The sequence below is a fragment of the Onychomys torridus genome, chromosome 14, assembly GCF_903995425.1.
Source record: "Onychomys torridus chromosome 14, mOncTor1.1, whole genome shotgun sequence".
NCBI lineage: Eukaryota > Metazoa > Chordata > Mammalia > Rodentia > Cricetidae > Onychomys > Onychomys torridus.
The window spans coordinates 50,070,800-50,085,834 of NC_050456.1; the positions used below are offsets into that span (position 1 = coordinate 50,070,800).

Sequence of the window (15,035 nt, forward strand, 5' to 3'; positions counted from 1 at the left end):
TATCACTTTGATTAGGGATCTGACCACAGCAGATCTAACAAACTGGAACTGACTCCCACACGGTGCTGAGGCACAACACAGGCACCTGATAACCTCAACCAATGTGTCACATCTTCTTACCATCATGCACTGCACACAAATTAGGTTAATTATATAATTTCCTTAATGGGTTCCATGGTTTCAGAGGCTGGTTTATGAAGTATTAGGTATTAAAAAAAAAAAGACCATTACTAGATTATGATCATTTATTTATAGGTTTAACATAAAGTCACAATTTTATTGGGAAAATTTGGATCCAAGCCAATGATTTTCAACAAAAAACAAAACGAGGCAGATGCACTAATGGCTGATAGGAAAAGAGGATGTGTGGCACATTATGGTAACAGTAGTCACATTTTTACTGTGTGTGTGTGTGTGTGTGTGTGTGTGTGTGTGTGTGTGTGTGTTCAACACTGCTACTTTCATTTGCAAGTATTTCAATGGACTATTTCATTTGCAAGATTGGAAAGTCTTTATAGATTTATATTTGACTTTTTAATCAAAATTTTCAGCCATCACATTACTCACATCCCAGTTTGCACAGATCTGGAATCTTCCTAGTGGAGTACAGGTCCAGTTGAGATCATTTTATTGAAAAACTGAGCATAGTCAGGCTGCCTTAGGCTTAAGAGCTTCTGGGTTTCGTCCTTGGAGGAGTTCAGGATCTTCCCAAGGCCTTGGGCCTCGAATATTCTTCCAGTCTTCAAAAGTGGCATCCTTTATCTTCTACAGAACCAGGAAGTTAAACACATTAGTGCCGACACCCAGTGGCTTTGGTTGAGGCATCACTAAGTACTGAGCAGGAAGGGAAAACTCAACAGGCTCCAGGACAAGGTCAGCCAATAAACCACCTCCAAACCAAGCTTTCTGAGGGCTAGAACTTCCCTGGCTTGCTTATGGACAGACCTCCTATCTACCTTTCCCCATACTGACAAACTATTAGTGACAGAAGGAGTCTCCACTCTGTTTCTGAGAGCACAATGATCGGGAAGAGGCTGGGAAGACAAGAAGGAAAGGAGAAGCTTCTCCAGCACAGCAACAGCTGAAAGGCTGCTGTGGGTCACGGTGGATAAGAAAAGAAGCAAAGTGCAGCTCATTTACCATACGTTCAGATTAAAGTTATTTTTTTATTCACTACTGATTACCTTGAGAAAGAGAACCAATCATAACTAGTGAGACTGTTAAAAACATAGAATATCAACATACTATACCTCATATTCTGACTCTAAAGTTATTTTATTCGCTTTCAATTTTTTTTCTAATTCAGGATCAACCTGTAGAAAAGAAAAAAAAACCTTACATTATTTAATTCTTTTACATTCATTTTTCACTTTAATTGTTTTCATTTTTTTTTTTTTTTTTACTTTCAAAAGTCATAGGAGTGAAGCCTGATGGCACATGTCTTTAATCCCAGCACTGACATGGAAGAAACAGGGGGATCTCTGTGAGTTTGAGGCCAGCCTGGTCTACATGGTGAGTCCTAAGCCAGCCAGGGACATAGTGAAACCCTGTCTCCAACAAACAAAGTCATAGGAAAGATGGCTGGAACAGTTCAGCCAATTTAAAACATACGTCAAAATCTCTACTATCCACTGTGGTAACTTGAACACAACTCTAGCTAACATCCACCGATTTATACACCTGTGCACCAGGCATTTGACATATACCATCTTATTTAACGCTCACAAAACCTGTAAGACAGGCATGAATTTCCTCTTCATTAATTATTACATGTAAGGAAAGCAGGTACAGGAGCTTGAATAACTCGTGAAAGACACACGTGTAGAGTTAAGCACTGGCCTTCTGCCTCCATGGGCAGCATTATTCATTCACCAGCCATGTAGATTTTGAAGCACAGAAATACTTAAAATGCTACTATATAATGCACTTGAAAAACAAAAGAACCCCCTCCACAGAATAAAGAGTAAGCTATGGGATATTTAGGGTTCCACAGTGGCCCATTGGAGCTCGCACCTGCTACCTGCACATCACAAAGGAGAGTGGGATTGGTGAAATGAACAAAGTCAATGGACTATCTGAGTGTGCATGAATTAACAGAGCCTGTGAACAAAGTCAATGGACTATCTGAGTGTGCATGAATTAACAGAGCCTGTGAACAAAGTCAATGGACTATTTGAGTGTGCACGAATTAACAGAGCCTGTGAACAAAGTCAATGGACTATTTGAGTGTGCATGAATTAACAGAGCCTGTGAACAAAGTCAATGGACTATCTGAGTGTGCATGAATTAACAGAGCCTGTGAACAAAGTCAATGGACTATTTGAGTGTGCATGAATTAACAGAGCCTGTGAACAAAGTCAATGGACTATTTGAGTGTGCACGAATTAACAGAGCCTGTGAACAAAGTCAATGGACTATTTGAGTGTGCACGAATTAACAGAGCCTGTGAACAAAGTCAATGGACTATTTGAGTGTGCACGAATTAACAGAGCCTGTGAACAAAGTCAATGGACTATTTGAGTGTGCACGAATTAACAGAGCCTGTGAACAAAGTCAATGGACTATTTGAGTGTGCACGAATTAACAGAGCCTGTGAACAAAGTCAATGGACTATTTGAGTGTGCACGAATTAACAGAGCCTGTGAACAAAGTCAATGGACTATTTGAGTGTGCACGAATTAACAGAGCCTGTGAACAAAGTCAATGGACTATTTGAGTGTGCACGAATTAACAGAGCCTGTGAACAAAGTCAATGGACTATCTGAGTGTGCATGAATTAACAGAGCCTGTGAACAAAGTCAATGGACTATTTGAGTGTGCACGAATTAACAGAGCCTGTGAACAAAGTCAATGGACTATTTGAGTGTGCACGAATTAACAGAGCCTGTGAACAAAGTCAATGGACTATTTGAGTGTGCACGAATTAACAGAGCCTGTGAACAAAGTCAATGGACTATTTGAGTGTGCACGAATTAACAGAGCCTGTGAACAAAGTGATGACTCAGGATAATTCCATGACACCATTAGAATGGTGATAGATAGAGACAAATGAGACAAATTTAAAAATGGGTATATTATGACAAGTACATCCAAAATTCCCAACACGTGCGCCCAGAGTTCCAGAAGCCTATCAGTGCTATTGGTCACATTCCATTTCTGCCTTATCAGCAAACACTATCCCACTGTCTGACATTTCCATAAGCTACCTTCTTTTGCTTCTACTTTCTATATAAAGTAAGTTTAATGGTGTCCATTCGATGTCAAACTAATTTGAAAAACAAGAAAAAATAAAATCAACTTAAAATTCAATTAAATTTTCAGTGTGGGACTCAACAGAGAAAATCCCACTATAGTAAGAAGGTTTCCTAAGAGCTGAGAACTGGAGTTGAAACCCATTTTCTCCCTTGGCTACACTTACCAAGCCTGGAATGAGTACAGAATTATAACCAAGGATTAGTTAGTGTCACAGCCAGGTATCACATGTTGCTCTCATATATGAAAAATGTGGAAAAAATAAGGATAGAAAGTAAAACAATGATTGGAAATGTGTATTGAAAAGGGGAAGAGGGAGAAGGGGGATAAGAAAGGGTACTGGAGGAGCCAATATTATCAAAGCATGTTACACACATGAATATATGAAGCCTATTACTCTGTATAGTATACATGTTAATTTAAAAACAAGAAAAACCAAGGCTGGACACCAGGTAGATGCTGCTACTGGGGGTTAGAGAAATCATCACACAGGGCTATAGTAACAAAAGCAGAAAGCAAATGACACGTAACAGACATCTATGTCCTTCAAAGAAATTAATATGTTCTAAACTCCATAGACAAGAGTCTACAGCTAAGCTGAAAATCTCTGAAAACCAGACAGTTTCCTGGAGTCATAATTAAAAGCCAGGTGGGGTCAGGTCTTAAGAATAAGGAAGAAGCAGAGATGCACTAAGGCTAACTCCAACTCCAAACAAGCCAGAACCCGGCTCACACCCAAGTTTAAGGTACTAGACTCCACTCTACCCACCTAGATTTGGGGGAAAAAAAAAAAAAAAGACAAATTATTTCTGAAGGAAAGCAATGCCATCTAGAACATCTACAGTTACTTAAAAACAATAATCAATATCTAACTGAAGATAATTGTAAGGCATATTCAAAGACATAATAATGCAGTAAAACTGAAGATAAAATTAGATAATTATATCCTTATGGGAGATGGGCCTTTTAAATAATTATAATTTACAAAGTGTTTAGAAAAGGGGGATAAAATATGCATTATGGAAAATTTCTCTAGAGTATTGACATACATAATAAAGAATTAAACAGCTGAGAAGTGAAAAATATGTACCAAATCGCAAAGTTAAAGGGCAGGTCTACTAAGAAATTCAATGTAACAAAAGACAGAGTTAGTGATTAGAAGATAAGACAGTAGAATCCAGGGGTGAGTATATATACAAAAAGAGTTAGGCATAGATTAATAGTATATTCTGCAGCTCATACAGGCCATGAACTTACACATAGTTTAACAGTACCCTCTACAGCTCTTAACAGCCACATGCAGTTAACTATAGTTTAACGTAATATGCACTCTCCAGCTCTTACGGCCCTTGAACTTAGGCATAGTAATAGTATACTCTGTGGATCTTAAAGCCCCAGGTAGAAAGCAGAAAGAAAACTGGGGTGGGAGGCATTTTATAAAACATCAAGCTTTTTATTTTGTTTCTCTCACCACCACCCAACCCCCACCACTTTTTTTTTTTTTTTTTTGCTTAAAATCTTCAAAGAATCCAAATGACAATTAGAAACTCCATTCCCCACCCCACCCCCCCCCCACACACACAGACATATATTAGAGTACCTAAGAGTTAATGAAAACATGTCTTGCTTCTACGATTCTGTCTCCCTCTCCCCCTCCCTCTCACTGTGCTGCAGGTCAAGCCCAGGGCTTGCTGCATGTGAGGCAAGTGCTCTACCACCGAGCTCCCCCCCTGGCTGGGGCTATCACTGTGTAGAAAGCACGGCCCTTGCTAAGACTGAACTGGATCAACTGTGTTCCTGCTGGACAACAACACAGCTGCTATCAGAACTTCCCCTTTTGTTCACCTCTAAGCTATATTTAGTTGCACCTTTGGAATTAGAAAAATGGAATTTTTGTGAGTTTTGTAGATCAGTCCAAGGATAATAAGTTAGTGTGGCATGCACAAGCTAATTAAATATTTACTATTTGAAGTTAAGAATTGGTGTTTGAAGATGAACCAATTTAGGATTGATTTATAAGTACTTGCTTGTCTCATCCTAGACATGTGAAATTCAGTCTTCTTATGTGTTCCCATCCCTGTATCCAATATACCCAATTGCAATTTATTTTTTGCATATTGTGCATATGCTGTTTTGGTTATTTAACTCCTTAATCCAGCTGTCTGTGTCTTTTTCATCTGTCATTAAAGTAACAAAATTATTTCGCTTTCTTTTCCAGTGATATCCAGATCATATAGGCACTGATATTATGATTATCCTTTTTTTTTCATTATCCGCTCTTAAAAATAGGGTCACAATATTTACATTAAATATTAAGCTAGTACTATCTTGTAACAAAGCACGATTGGCAAGTCAAAGACTGTCTTACTCACACGTGTGTGTATTTAACATGCATACTTAGTCATATTACTTGGTGTAATGCAGCAATGGAGGGCCCATTACCAAGGTGAGCAGTGTTTGCATTGGCATATATTACTTAGAAACATCTTCAAATGTCAGGTATATGCTCCCTCTCCCCAAATCATAATACATCTCTCAATTAATGAACCAGGGTTCTTATGTAACGCATGGCATAAATTTGACAGTGAATGTGTAATTGCAGAGGATGAAACTCTTAGTTCTGTTCTGGAATGACCACATGACTGTGTGCAAGATAGTATACCTTTCTGGGCCTCTGTTTCCACACCTGTAAAACAGAGGACCTACTATAATCCTACCACAATGCATGTACTATAAAAGATAATTATCTTCATTTATAATAAAAACATTTTATTTTACTTTATTTACTACCAGTAACTAATGAGAAATGACAATACATTTATAAAATCAATGACATTAAAATAAAATAGTGAATTTATAATTAGAGAAATATAAATGAGGTAAAAATTGTTGATCCATGCTCTTTCATACCTTATGACTCCTAAAACAACTACATCTGAGAATATTTGGGGGGAGAAACAATAATATTACAAATTCCCTCGTGAATACAAAGAACTGTTACCAAATGCTTTACATGATTCACTTTCATGGGCTCATTAGTGATATTTTAAACAAGAGAGGGTGCAAAGATCATCTATTAGGTTTTCAAGACAAGACAGATTAATATTGCTAAATGAACTGAGCATATAATTCTCCTAAACCAAAAAACATACACTCAGACACAAGTCAAATACCAACTACAGTTCTTACCTTAATTGTCACAGCATCATATCGGATTTGTGAAAATTCCCGAAGACCAAAGGAACCCCCAACAACCAGCAACTGAAACCAAGAAAAAGGACAGCTACAGGAAAGAGCAGGGTAGCCTCAGGCTACTTCATTCAGTTAAACAGAGCCAGGACAGACTATAAAAAACCTAGAGTACCTCTAGGAAATTAGCACTCATCACTTAAAAGTAGATGTGGTGGGGTTACCTTCAAAGGCATTCAAGGGACACTTGGACAAATACTGAACCCTAAATACACTATATATTTTCCTATACATATATACCTATTATTAAAGTTTAATTTTCAAACAGACACAATACAATTAGTACAATAACTAATAATAAAGTACAACAGTGATATTATAATAAATGCCATTTAAAGCTTATGAATTATTTATATCTGGAACTTTCCATGTTTTTCTTTTTCTTTTCTTTTTTATGACAACAACTGAGACACAGTAAATGATACCTCAGCAAGGGATGTTACTATACTATCCTGGAAAAATTATAATAGATCATTACTGAAGGCACATCATCACACATATGTCTCACTTTTCTGGTTTGTTGTTTTTTGAGAAACGGTGTGGTCTCAAATTGAGTAAGAATGGTCCCCATAAGCTCATATATTTGAATGCTTAGCCATCAGGGAGTGGCACTACTTAGAAGGATTAGGAGGTGTGGCCTTGATGGAGGAAGTATGTCACTGGGGGTGGTCTTCTAGGTGTCAGAAGCTCAAGCTCTCTCTTCCTGATGCCTGCAGATCTGAGTGTAGGACTCTAGGCTATTTTTCCAACAGTATGTCTGCCTGCATGGCACTGTGCTCCTTACCATGATGACAATGAAATAAACCTCTGAAACTATAAGACAGCCCCAATTAAATGTTTTCCTTTATAAGAGTTGCTGTGGTCATGGTGTCTCTTCACAGCAATAGAACACCAACTAAAATATAGGGTCTTATTTGCCAAGATGGTGAATGCTATGTACCTAAGGGTCACCTTGACTTCTGATGCTCATATTTCCAAATTCAAGAGGAAATAAAAGCACACTCAACTAAATGATAGGCTACTGCAAAGTATTAAGTTTGGAGTGAAGCTGTCTCCATACCTAAATTCCTTTAGAGAACTTATGTAACCTTAGAAGGTAAACAAACAGAAAACTCTATTGGTCAACTAATTGATCAGACCAAGTCAAAAAAACTGCAAATGACTAATTCTAGCCAATTAAGTTATTTTTGTAGTTTCTTTGTCTATCAAAGAAAGAGCTCAGCAGGACAGAACTCTCTGAACCTCTTCAGGTTCTGAGTGTGAGTGCAGCTTGATTCATGAGCCTTTTTAAAATTTTTTTAAACTTATTTTACATAGCAACCATAGTTCCCCTTCCCATTCCTCTTCCTCCCCCCACCCCATCCACTCCTCCAAAAGGGTAAGGCCTCCCATGGGGAGTCAACAAAGCCTGGTACATTCAGTTGGGGCAAGACCAAGCCCTTCCCCCCTGCATCAAGGCTAAGCAAAGCATGCCACCATAGGGAATGGTCTCCAAAAAGCCAGCTCATGCACCAGGGATAGATCCTGATTCCACTGCTAGGAGCCTCTCAAACAGACCAAGCTACACAACTGCCTTCCACATGCAGAGGGCCTAGTCCAGTCCCATGCAGGCTCCACAGCTGTTGGTCTAGAGATCACGAGTTTCCGTAGCTTGGTTCAGTTGTCTCGTAGCTTTCTTTGCTTATGCAATATCAGTAAAACTGTTGGCCTAAAGTTTTTTTATGATTTATTTTTATCATTTGTGTATGTATGAATGAATATGTGTACATGTGTCTATGTATGTGGGTACCTGTGGAGGTCAGAAGTGGGATACCCCAGAGTTGGAGTTTCAGGCAACCATGAGCAGCCTGGTATGGGTGCTGGGAAAGCTCTGGTCCTCTGGAAGAGCAGCAAGGGCTCTTAATTGGGACCCACCTCTCTCACCCCTCAAGTTTTTCTTTTCTTTTTTTTTTAAAGGATTTATTTATTTACTTATTTATTATGTATACAGTGTTCTGCCTACAGGCCAGAAGAGGGCGCCAGATCTTGTTGTAGATGGTTGTGAGCCACCATGTGATTGCTGGGAATTGAACTCAGGACCTTTGGAGGAGCAGCCAATGCTGCTCAAGTTTTTCTTTTAATACTATAACTACATGGGGTAAACCTAGGAATAAAATGCTGGCTTTATCTGTGGAGAATTTCTTTCAATTTTATGATTTTGCAAAATTGAAAATTTGGAAAACATTGCCTTTTATTTTCTTATCAAGTGATAAAAGAGTCTTGCAGTGTATGCCACATTTCTCACTATGCAGAAACCCTTAAGAGAGATTTCAAACTGTTACTGCTATTTTACCAGAAACTGAACTGGCTATAATTCTCAGGCCAGAGAAGCAAAAGCTTAGCCATTTGGGGGGAAAAGCTTGACCCCTATATCATTGATTAAATAATTAAATATAAAAAGTATAAAAGATGAGATATAAATTTAAAATCTGAGGTTGATAAAAGCAACAAAACTTCACAGTTATAACTTTAAAACTTCTCACAAAAAAAAAAAAAATGAAAAAAAAAAAAAATCCTAAAACTCCAAAGAGAACAAATGGGGAGAGTATCTGTGATATGTGTTCAAACACTGGGGAAAGGGAGGGGTTTAAACAGCAAAACCAAACAAATGAAAAAATAGCATTAGCTTTAGAGTCTCTGTGTTAATTAGATTAGTGCCTCAGTTAAAGGAACTTGATGCTTTCTTCTCTCTAAGTATGTTCTCTCCCACTGTCTCCTCTCTTGCAGTCTAGAGAGCCACTTCTCGAGTTTTAGGGCTCTTTCTCTTAACTCCCACGATTTTGAGATAAATAGCAGCCATAACAAAAAGTTTATATTTAACAATTGTGCATATAAAATATTCTTAGCTACTTTTAAGAAAAGAATGCTATTTTGGATTACATAAGACCATTACTAAATAGACTCACTGGGCTGTCTTTATACATACATACAACATGTAACAACAATAAAGAAGTCATGAATTTGAGATGGAGAAGAGGATCACAGGAGAAGTTGGAGGGGGGAAGGGAAGGGTAGAAATGATGTAAATACAGTACTCATCTACTAAATTCTCAAAACACATAATTTTAAAATAAAAAGAATGCTATTTTACATATACACACTAGAAGAGAGAGTGAGAGAGAGAGAGAGAGAGAGAGAGAGAGTGTGTGTGTGTGTGTGTGTGTGTGTGTGTGTGTGTGTGTGGTGTAACAAACAGAAAGGCATGAATGATTAAACACCTTTCAGGTAAAAGACCATAACGAATACTTCATCTGAGGAAGTTGCTTTTGTTTTATGGCTAGAGGCTTCCTTAATTTGCCAGGGCACACCTGACTATGGTGTGATAAAACAGAAAAGAAAGTCTCCGAACTCAAAGGAGGTCCTGTCAGATTGGGTGGGCATAGAAAGTGCTCTTTGTTTTACTAATGGAAGGGTAGCTGACTAGAAAACAAATTAGGTTTCAAAGTTTTGTCTAAACAGCTCCAGAGTGTGTCTTCCTAACACTTGATTTGACCATTTAAAAACTGACTATGAAGACATCTCCTTGATGATTAGGTCTGAAAATAGAGCAGGAAACTAAGTATACACAGAAAGCCTAACCCTTAGGAAGTTTGGTTTGGTTTTGTTTGGTTTGTTGTCTTTCACAAAGTTCTTGACTTTTATGTTTTTGAAAGGGAAGAAAATCATACTGGTTCCCATAGTGACAGACGGGTGATCACCCGTGGCTAAAATCAGTGTTTCTGAACAGCAGAGGAACTTCCAGAAAACACATTTTATACATGCCTTGTCTACAAGAATTGTTGTCATTTTATAAAAACTAATGCTTATTCTGAAACTCTTAAAGCAGACTGCAGAGTTTCCTAAAGATAAAAACAAAATCAAAATACACCAAAGATGACTAAAAACCTATTACATTTCTGAAGTCTCTTTTAGTACTGCTTAAATACAAAAGCTGGAACTTCACCTGTACCAATTGCCACACCAAAGTAATGAAAATATATTTAAAACCTTTTATTTCTTTTCTTTAATATGATATCGGAGGGTGCAAAGGAAATTAACTTGTCAACGATAAAACAACAAATAAACATAATGATTGGAGCGCAAGCTCTGATTGGTCTTCTGCCAACCTCAACCTTTAACCCCAGGAAAGGTTACTGTAAAACGGGAATAGTGACAACACGCACGTTCACGAAGGGAAAGGAGAGGGGGAAGCCCGGGGTACACTTCTGAGTGTGGACTAGGAAAAATCTAACAGTTCCCATCTCTAGCAGTCCCTTCCTAGCACAGGCCCCTGGCACAGAAAGCCTGCAGACAGGACACAGATGCCAGGCAGAGAAGGTGGCTCCGCCCCTTCCGGAGGCCCCGCCCCGCTCGGGCCGCAGCCACTCACCAACATGGGGACTCCGTAGCGAAGGGTCTTGTTCTTGCGCAGAGCGCGCAACACGGCAGGCGCAACCATGGCTGAAGGTGCGGTCGGCTTAGCCCCTTCCGAGCGGCCCCAGCGCTCGGAAGCCCTTAGAACCCGGCGGCCTAGGCCGTCTCTCAAGCGAAGTTGTAGACAGAGCACTGGCTTCGGGTGCCGGGTTCTCGCCTCGTAGGCCTCCGCCAGTCCAAAGTAATCGATTCGTCCTAACACACTCCCGCTCCCCCCTCTCCCCGGAAGTCGAGGCCGCTGATCTTAGGTTCCGGGACGCTGGAAACGCCAGGGACGATTGGATTTTCGATTTGGAAAACCTGTAATTCACATATTCTGGATCTTGACTCGTGCCTTCTGGCTTGATAAATAAACTCAGCTAAAGGGCAGGGGTGTTATTTTGAAACTAATGCACAAGTAGCGTGGACAATTCACCAGGTTAATGAAGACTTCTTAAATCGTGGCTCATCAGTTATAACCGAAACTTAAATGTTAGTACTTTTAATGTACGATTGCCTATAGTTAATGAATTCCTCTTTTCCATTGGCTAAGCAACTTTACGACCTCCTTGTGTGCTGGATGGCTCAAAGAACATGGAGATGAAAAAGGAACAGGCCATCTAATGGGAACAGCAACTAAGGTAGAAAGTACAACTTGGTGGAACAAAACACCCACTCTGCCATTTTGCAGGCTGAGGCAGAGAAAACCTTTCCATCTGCCTCTGGCTCTAATACTGAAATGTTTCTACCAAGTTGCCCCACAGGAGAAGCTCCTTACCTCTTTAGGCTAACAACTATGTTAGAAAGAAAGAGGGCCTAGAGGGGAGAGGGGAGTGATTGCTAACCTTCCGTAGCACTGGGAGATAGGTTAATACATAATGAGATTCTCTTGGCTGTGCCTCCATGGTTCAGTGTGTGTGTGTGTGTGTGTGTGTGTAAAAACAAGCTTTAAAACCCTTTGTATACATAATGAGATTCTCTTGGCTGTGCCTCCATGGTTCAATGTGTGTGTGTGTGTGTGTGTGTGTGTGTGTGTGTGTGTGTGTGTAAAAACAAGCTTTAAAACCCTTTGTTCATTCCACACTCCATCCAGTTGAGTGATGAGATGACCACTATCCTCAGCTTCAACAGAAACTGGAGGGCCTTGCCTGCTGCCCAAGACAGTGGATATGAAAGAATATCCCCCACAACACAGAGTATTGAAGCTAAATCATTTGATGATAGTGTCTAATGGATTCGCTCTTTGCTGACATATATCTCACTCCTCTTGAGTCCTATTTAAGCCAAGTCTGTCTGACACACTGTGGAGGCCTTGTTGGACAAAATCTAAGTGGTGCTGTATTTAAATTCTCATGTCGAACCAGCTGCATGCAGACTGTGGCAGGGAAATAAAGATTCGGAGAAGCAAATGAACATTTCGTTCACTAATTTGACGTGACCGAATGTTTATAAAATACCAGGAAATCTGGTAACATCTGAGGATATAAAGATAAATAATAAAAAAAAATTGCAAACATTTTTTAAAAGATACTAACAAGTGGGACAAAAGTCTAGGTTTGATAACTACTTTTGCATTGGGATTTGCCCTTCTTGAAATGCTCTTCTGAAGACCACCCCCCTCAATGCTGTGTAAAAGCTTAAACTGCTCTACTGGAAGATGAGAGGCCACATGCAGAAAACCAAGGCACTCCAGGCAACAGTCAGCACTGGCAGGCTTAGGAAAAAAACCATCTTGGACCATCCATCTCTGTGCAGTACTACCCATCTAGGTGCAGTCATGTTCAGCCAGTGGTGACTACAGCCAATATTAGCAGCAGAAGAAATAATAACTAGACAGAATTTTCACTTTTCAAAGAATTACTGATCCATTGTTGCAGTAAGCCACTTATTTTTTTTTTGCAATGGTTCAGTATGTAACTGATAACCGACATACCTTGTCTTTCACAATAGTCATCCTATATACTACAGACCACCAAATGAGCTATGTCTAAACTCTATGACATCAATGATCAACAATATAAATTGCCTTTATAAAAAAAAGTCAAACTCAGCTCTATACAAACTCACAGGATAAAGCTTAATTTTCACATCTATTAAGTCCTTATTAAACTATGGCCAAACCTGTTTCTGCCTCCCATCTTAGGTTTGGGTAATAGAAGAGGTTGAATAAATGTTGGCAATTGCTCTCAAACACTGAATATAAAGGCAGAATGGTGCTGCTTCTTTGCCTAGAAAGCATTTACCTTAGTACACTTAAGTTCATATTATGGCCCATAATGGAAAAATGTAACAGCATGACTGGATCAAATTAAATATATGCTTTTGTTTTCTGAAGTAGTTCAAGACTATAGGAGTCCTTACTGGTTTGAAGTAAACTGCTAGATCTGGTAAGCTACACATCTGGAACAAGTTATCTTCTTTAAACATCAAGTTATTTTATCTATAAAGATGGGACTATTCATACTTCCTTGTAGTTTTGAGAATCTGATGTTGAGAAAGGGCAGCAAAATATAGCATCTAGCACCTGGAAAGTAGTGTTCAGCCATATAATGTTCTGAAGCCAGACTGCCTGCCTTTAAATCCTAGCTGACATTTAGTAACTATCAAGTAACTGGGCAAGTTTCTTAACCTCTTTATGCCTTGTTCATCTCATCATAAAATGGACATAACCACAGCTACTCTTGCCTTAGTGAAATGTTAAGGGCTTCAGATAATACCTACAACACTGGTGAGCACCTCTATTAGCAGTGCTGAGTCCTAATGTTTACCTGTTCTGCCAAAAGTAAGCTTCAAATTTAGGTTTCTTTTCTCTTCCCATTGTCCTATCAGCATTGTTGGTTTAAAGTGACAGAAAACTACGGAAATAGTTATTAATAGAAAATAAAGAAAAAAAATCCAAGACTGTAGACATTCAAACAAGTTCAACAGGTCTTTATTGAATGTCATAGTTCAACGGGCAAATCTGGATGCACTGGTATCAAACAGTGAGGTTGAAATCAGCATCAACACTGGATTTGTGGTGATACTTCTTAGTTAGTGTGGTTTTATGTCTACTTGTTTTCCAAGTAGCTCTCATGCATCTAACCTGTGAAACAGCTGCTGTTTACATTCAGGGATGCAAGGGGAACATAGGAATCAGAGCAGAAAGGAAACAACATACAGCATTTAAGGAAGATAATTTTCCAAAAACTGAATGGCCTGGAAGGTGTACAAGTATCCAGTAACAACAAATTCATTCAAATTAGTATTAGAGACACTGAAGTAAAACAAAAACAGGATTTAATCTATGTCTTCATTTGCAAACCTACCAACTATGAAAAGGACCATCCCATTTTCCTGTGACTAGTCAATATATTTACACAGCTCTTTTGTAAATCAATCTGCTGATTAATAACAAAATTGCATTTGAAAACCTACATCGGTCCTCTTCCCTTCCCTTTCTCCTCTGTTAAAATAGAACATAACAATGAGGGAACGTATAGTTACAGGCATTAGTGTTTACCGGAGCTAGATTCCTTATACCAATAGAGCATTCTTCTGTTGATTTCTATATCAAGTGCATCAGGGAAACAGTCACATGCTTTGTATTCTATATATAGATATCAACACAAGAGTCAATGGCAGTTCACAATCTGGTTCCCACTGGGCAGAATTCTTTAAAATAGTCTCTCCCCCACACCCCTTAATCATAATTTTGCACTGTAGGCTGTAAGAGCTAATCTCAAAAAAAGATTTGCAGTTAAAAGGAATAGCAAAAAAGGCTTAGCTTGGTTTAACAGCCAACCCTTAAACTACTGTGAGAGGTAGAAAGCTTAAAAACTCAAAATGTGTACTTCTCAGTGATGTTGGAAAGATATATTAATATCAAGATCACCTACTCTCAGATGCTGGGCTATTTCAATTTAATGGCTAAATTTTATCTTTATATTGCTGTACTGGTGTTGACGGTTATCTGCTGGATGAAGAAAAAAAATCTTTATCAAAGATACTTTCCACTAAAAGCGAGTAGAATAAAATCTTTATTGAACACACACACACACACACACACACACACACACACACACACACGCAGCTGACCTCCACTCACAGGGATCTGCCTGCCT

The 15,035-nt window shown here is 38.9% G+C and overlaps 1 protein-coding gene across 1 annotated transcript; it reads right to left on the minus strand.

Moving 5' to 3' along the window:
* Positions 1 to 231: 231 nt before the first annotated feature.
* Positions 232 to 11,162, minus strand: LOC118595358 (cytochrome c oxidase assembly protein COX16 homolog, mitochondrial). Its single transcript, XM_036205756.1, has 4 exons — positions 10,910 to 11,162; positions 6,442 to 6,513; positions 1,251 to 1,313; positions 232 to 765 (listed from the first exon to the last, which is right to left on the minus strand). Exons 1-4 carry the CDS (start codon positions 10,976 to 10,978, stop codon positions 649 to 651), a joined length of 321 nt encoding a protein of 106 aa, XP_036061649.1. The 5' UTR covers positions 10,979 to 11,162; the 3' UTR covers positions 232 to 648.
* Between the last annotated feature and the right edge of the window lie 3,873 nt (positions 11,163 to 15,035).

What these genes read in the sequence shown, in the direction of transcription:
- LOC118595358 (XM_036205756.1), bottom strand. Translation starts at nt 10,978, where the DNA reads ATGGTTGCGCCTGCCGTGTTGCGCGCTCTGCGCAAGAACAAGACCCTT. An exon ending in GCTACGGAGTCCCCATGTTG is followed by an intron (nt 6,514 to 10,909) that starts GTGAGTGGCTGC and finishes TCTTGGTTTCAG; the next exon opens with TTGCTGGTTGTTGGGGGTTC. An exon ending in CTTTAGAGTCAGAATATGAG is followed by an intron (nt 766 to 1,250) that starts GTATAGTATGTT and finishes CTGGTTCTGTAG; the next exon opens with AAGATAAAGGATGCCACTTT.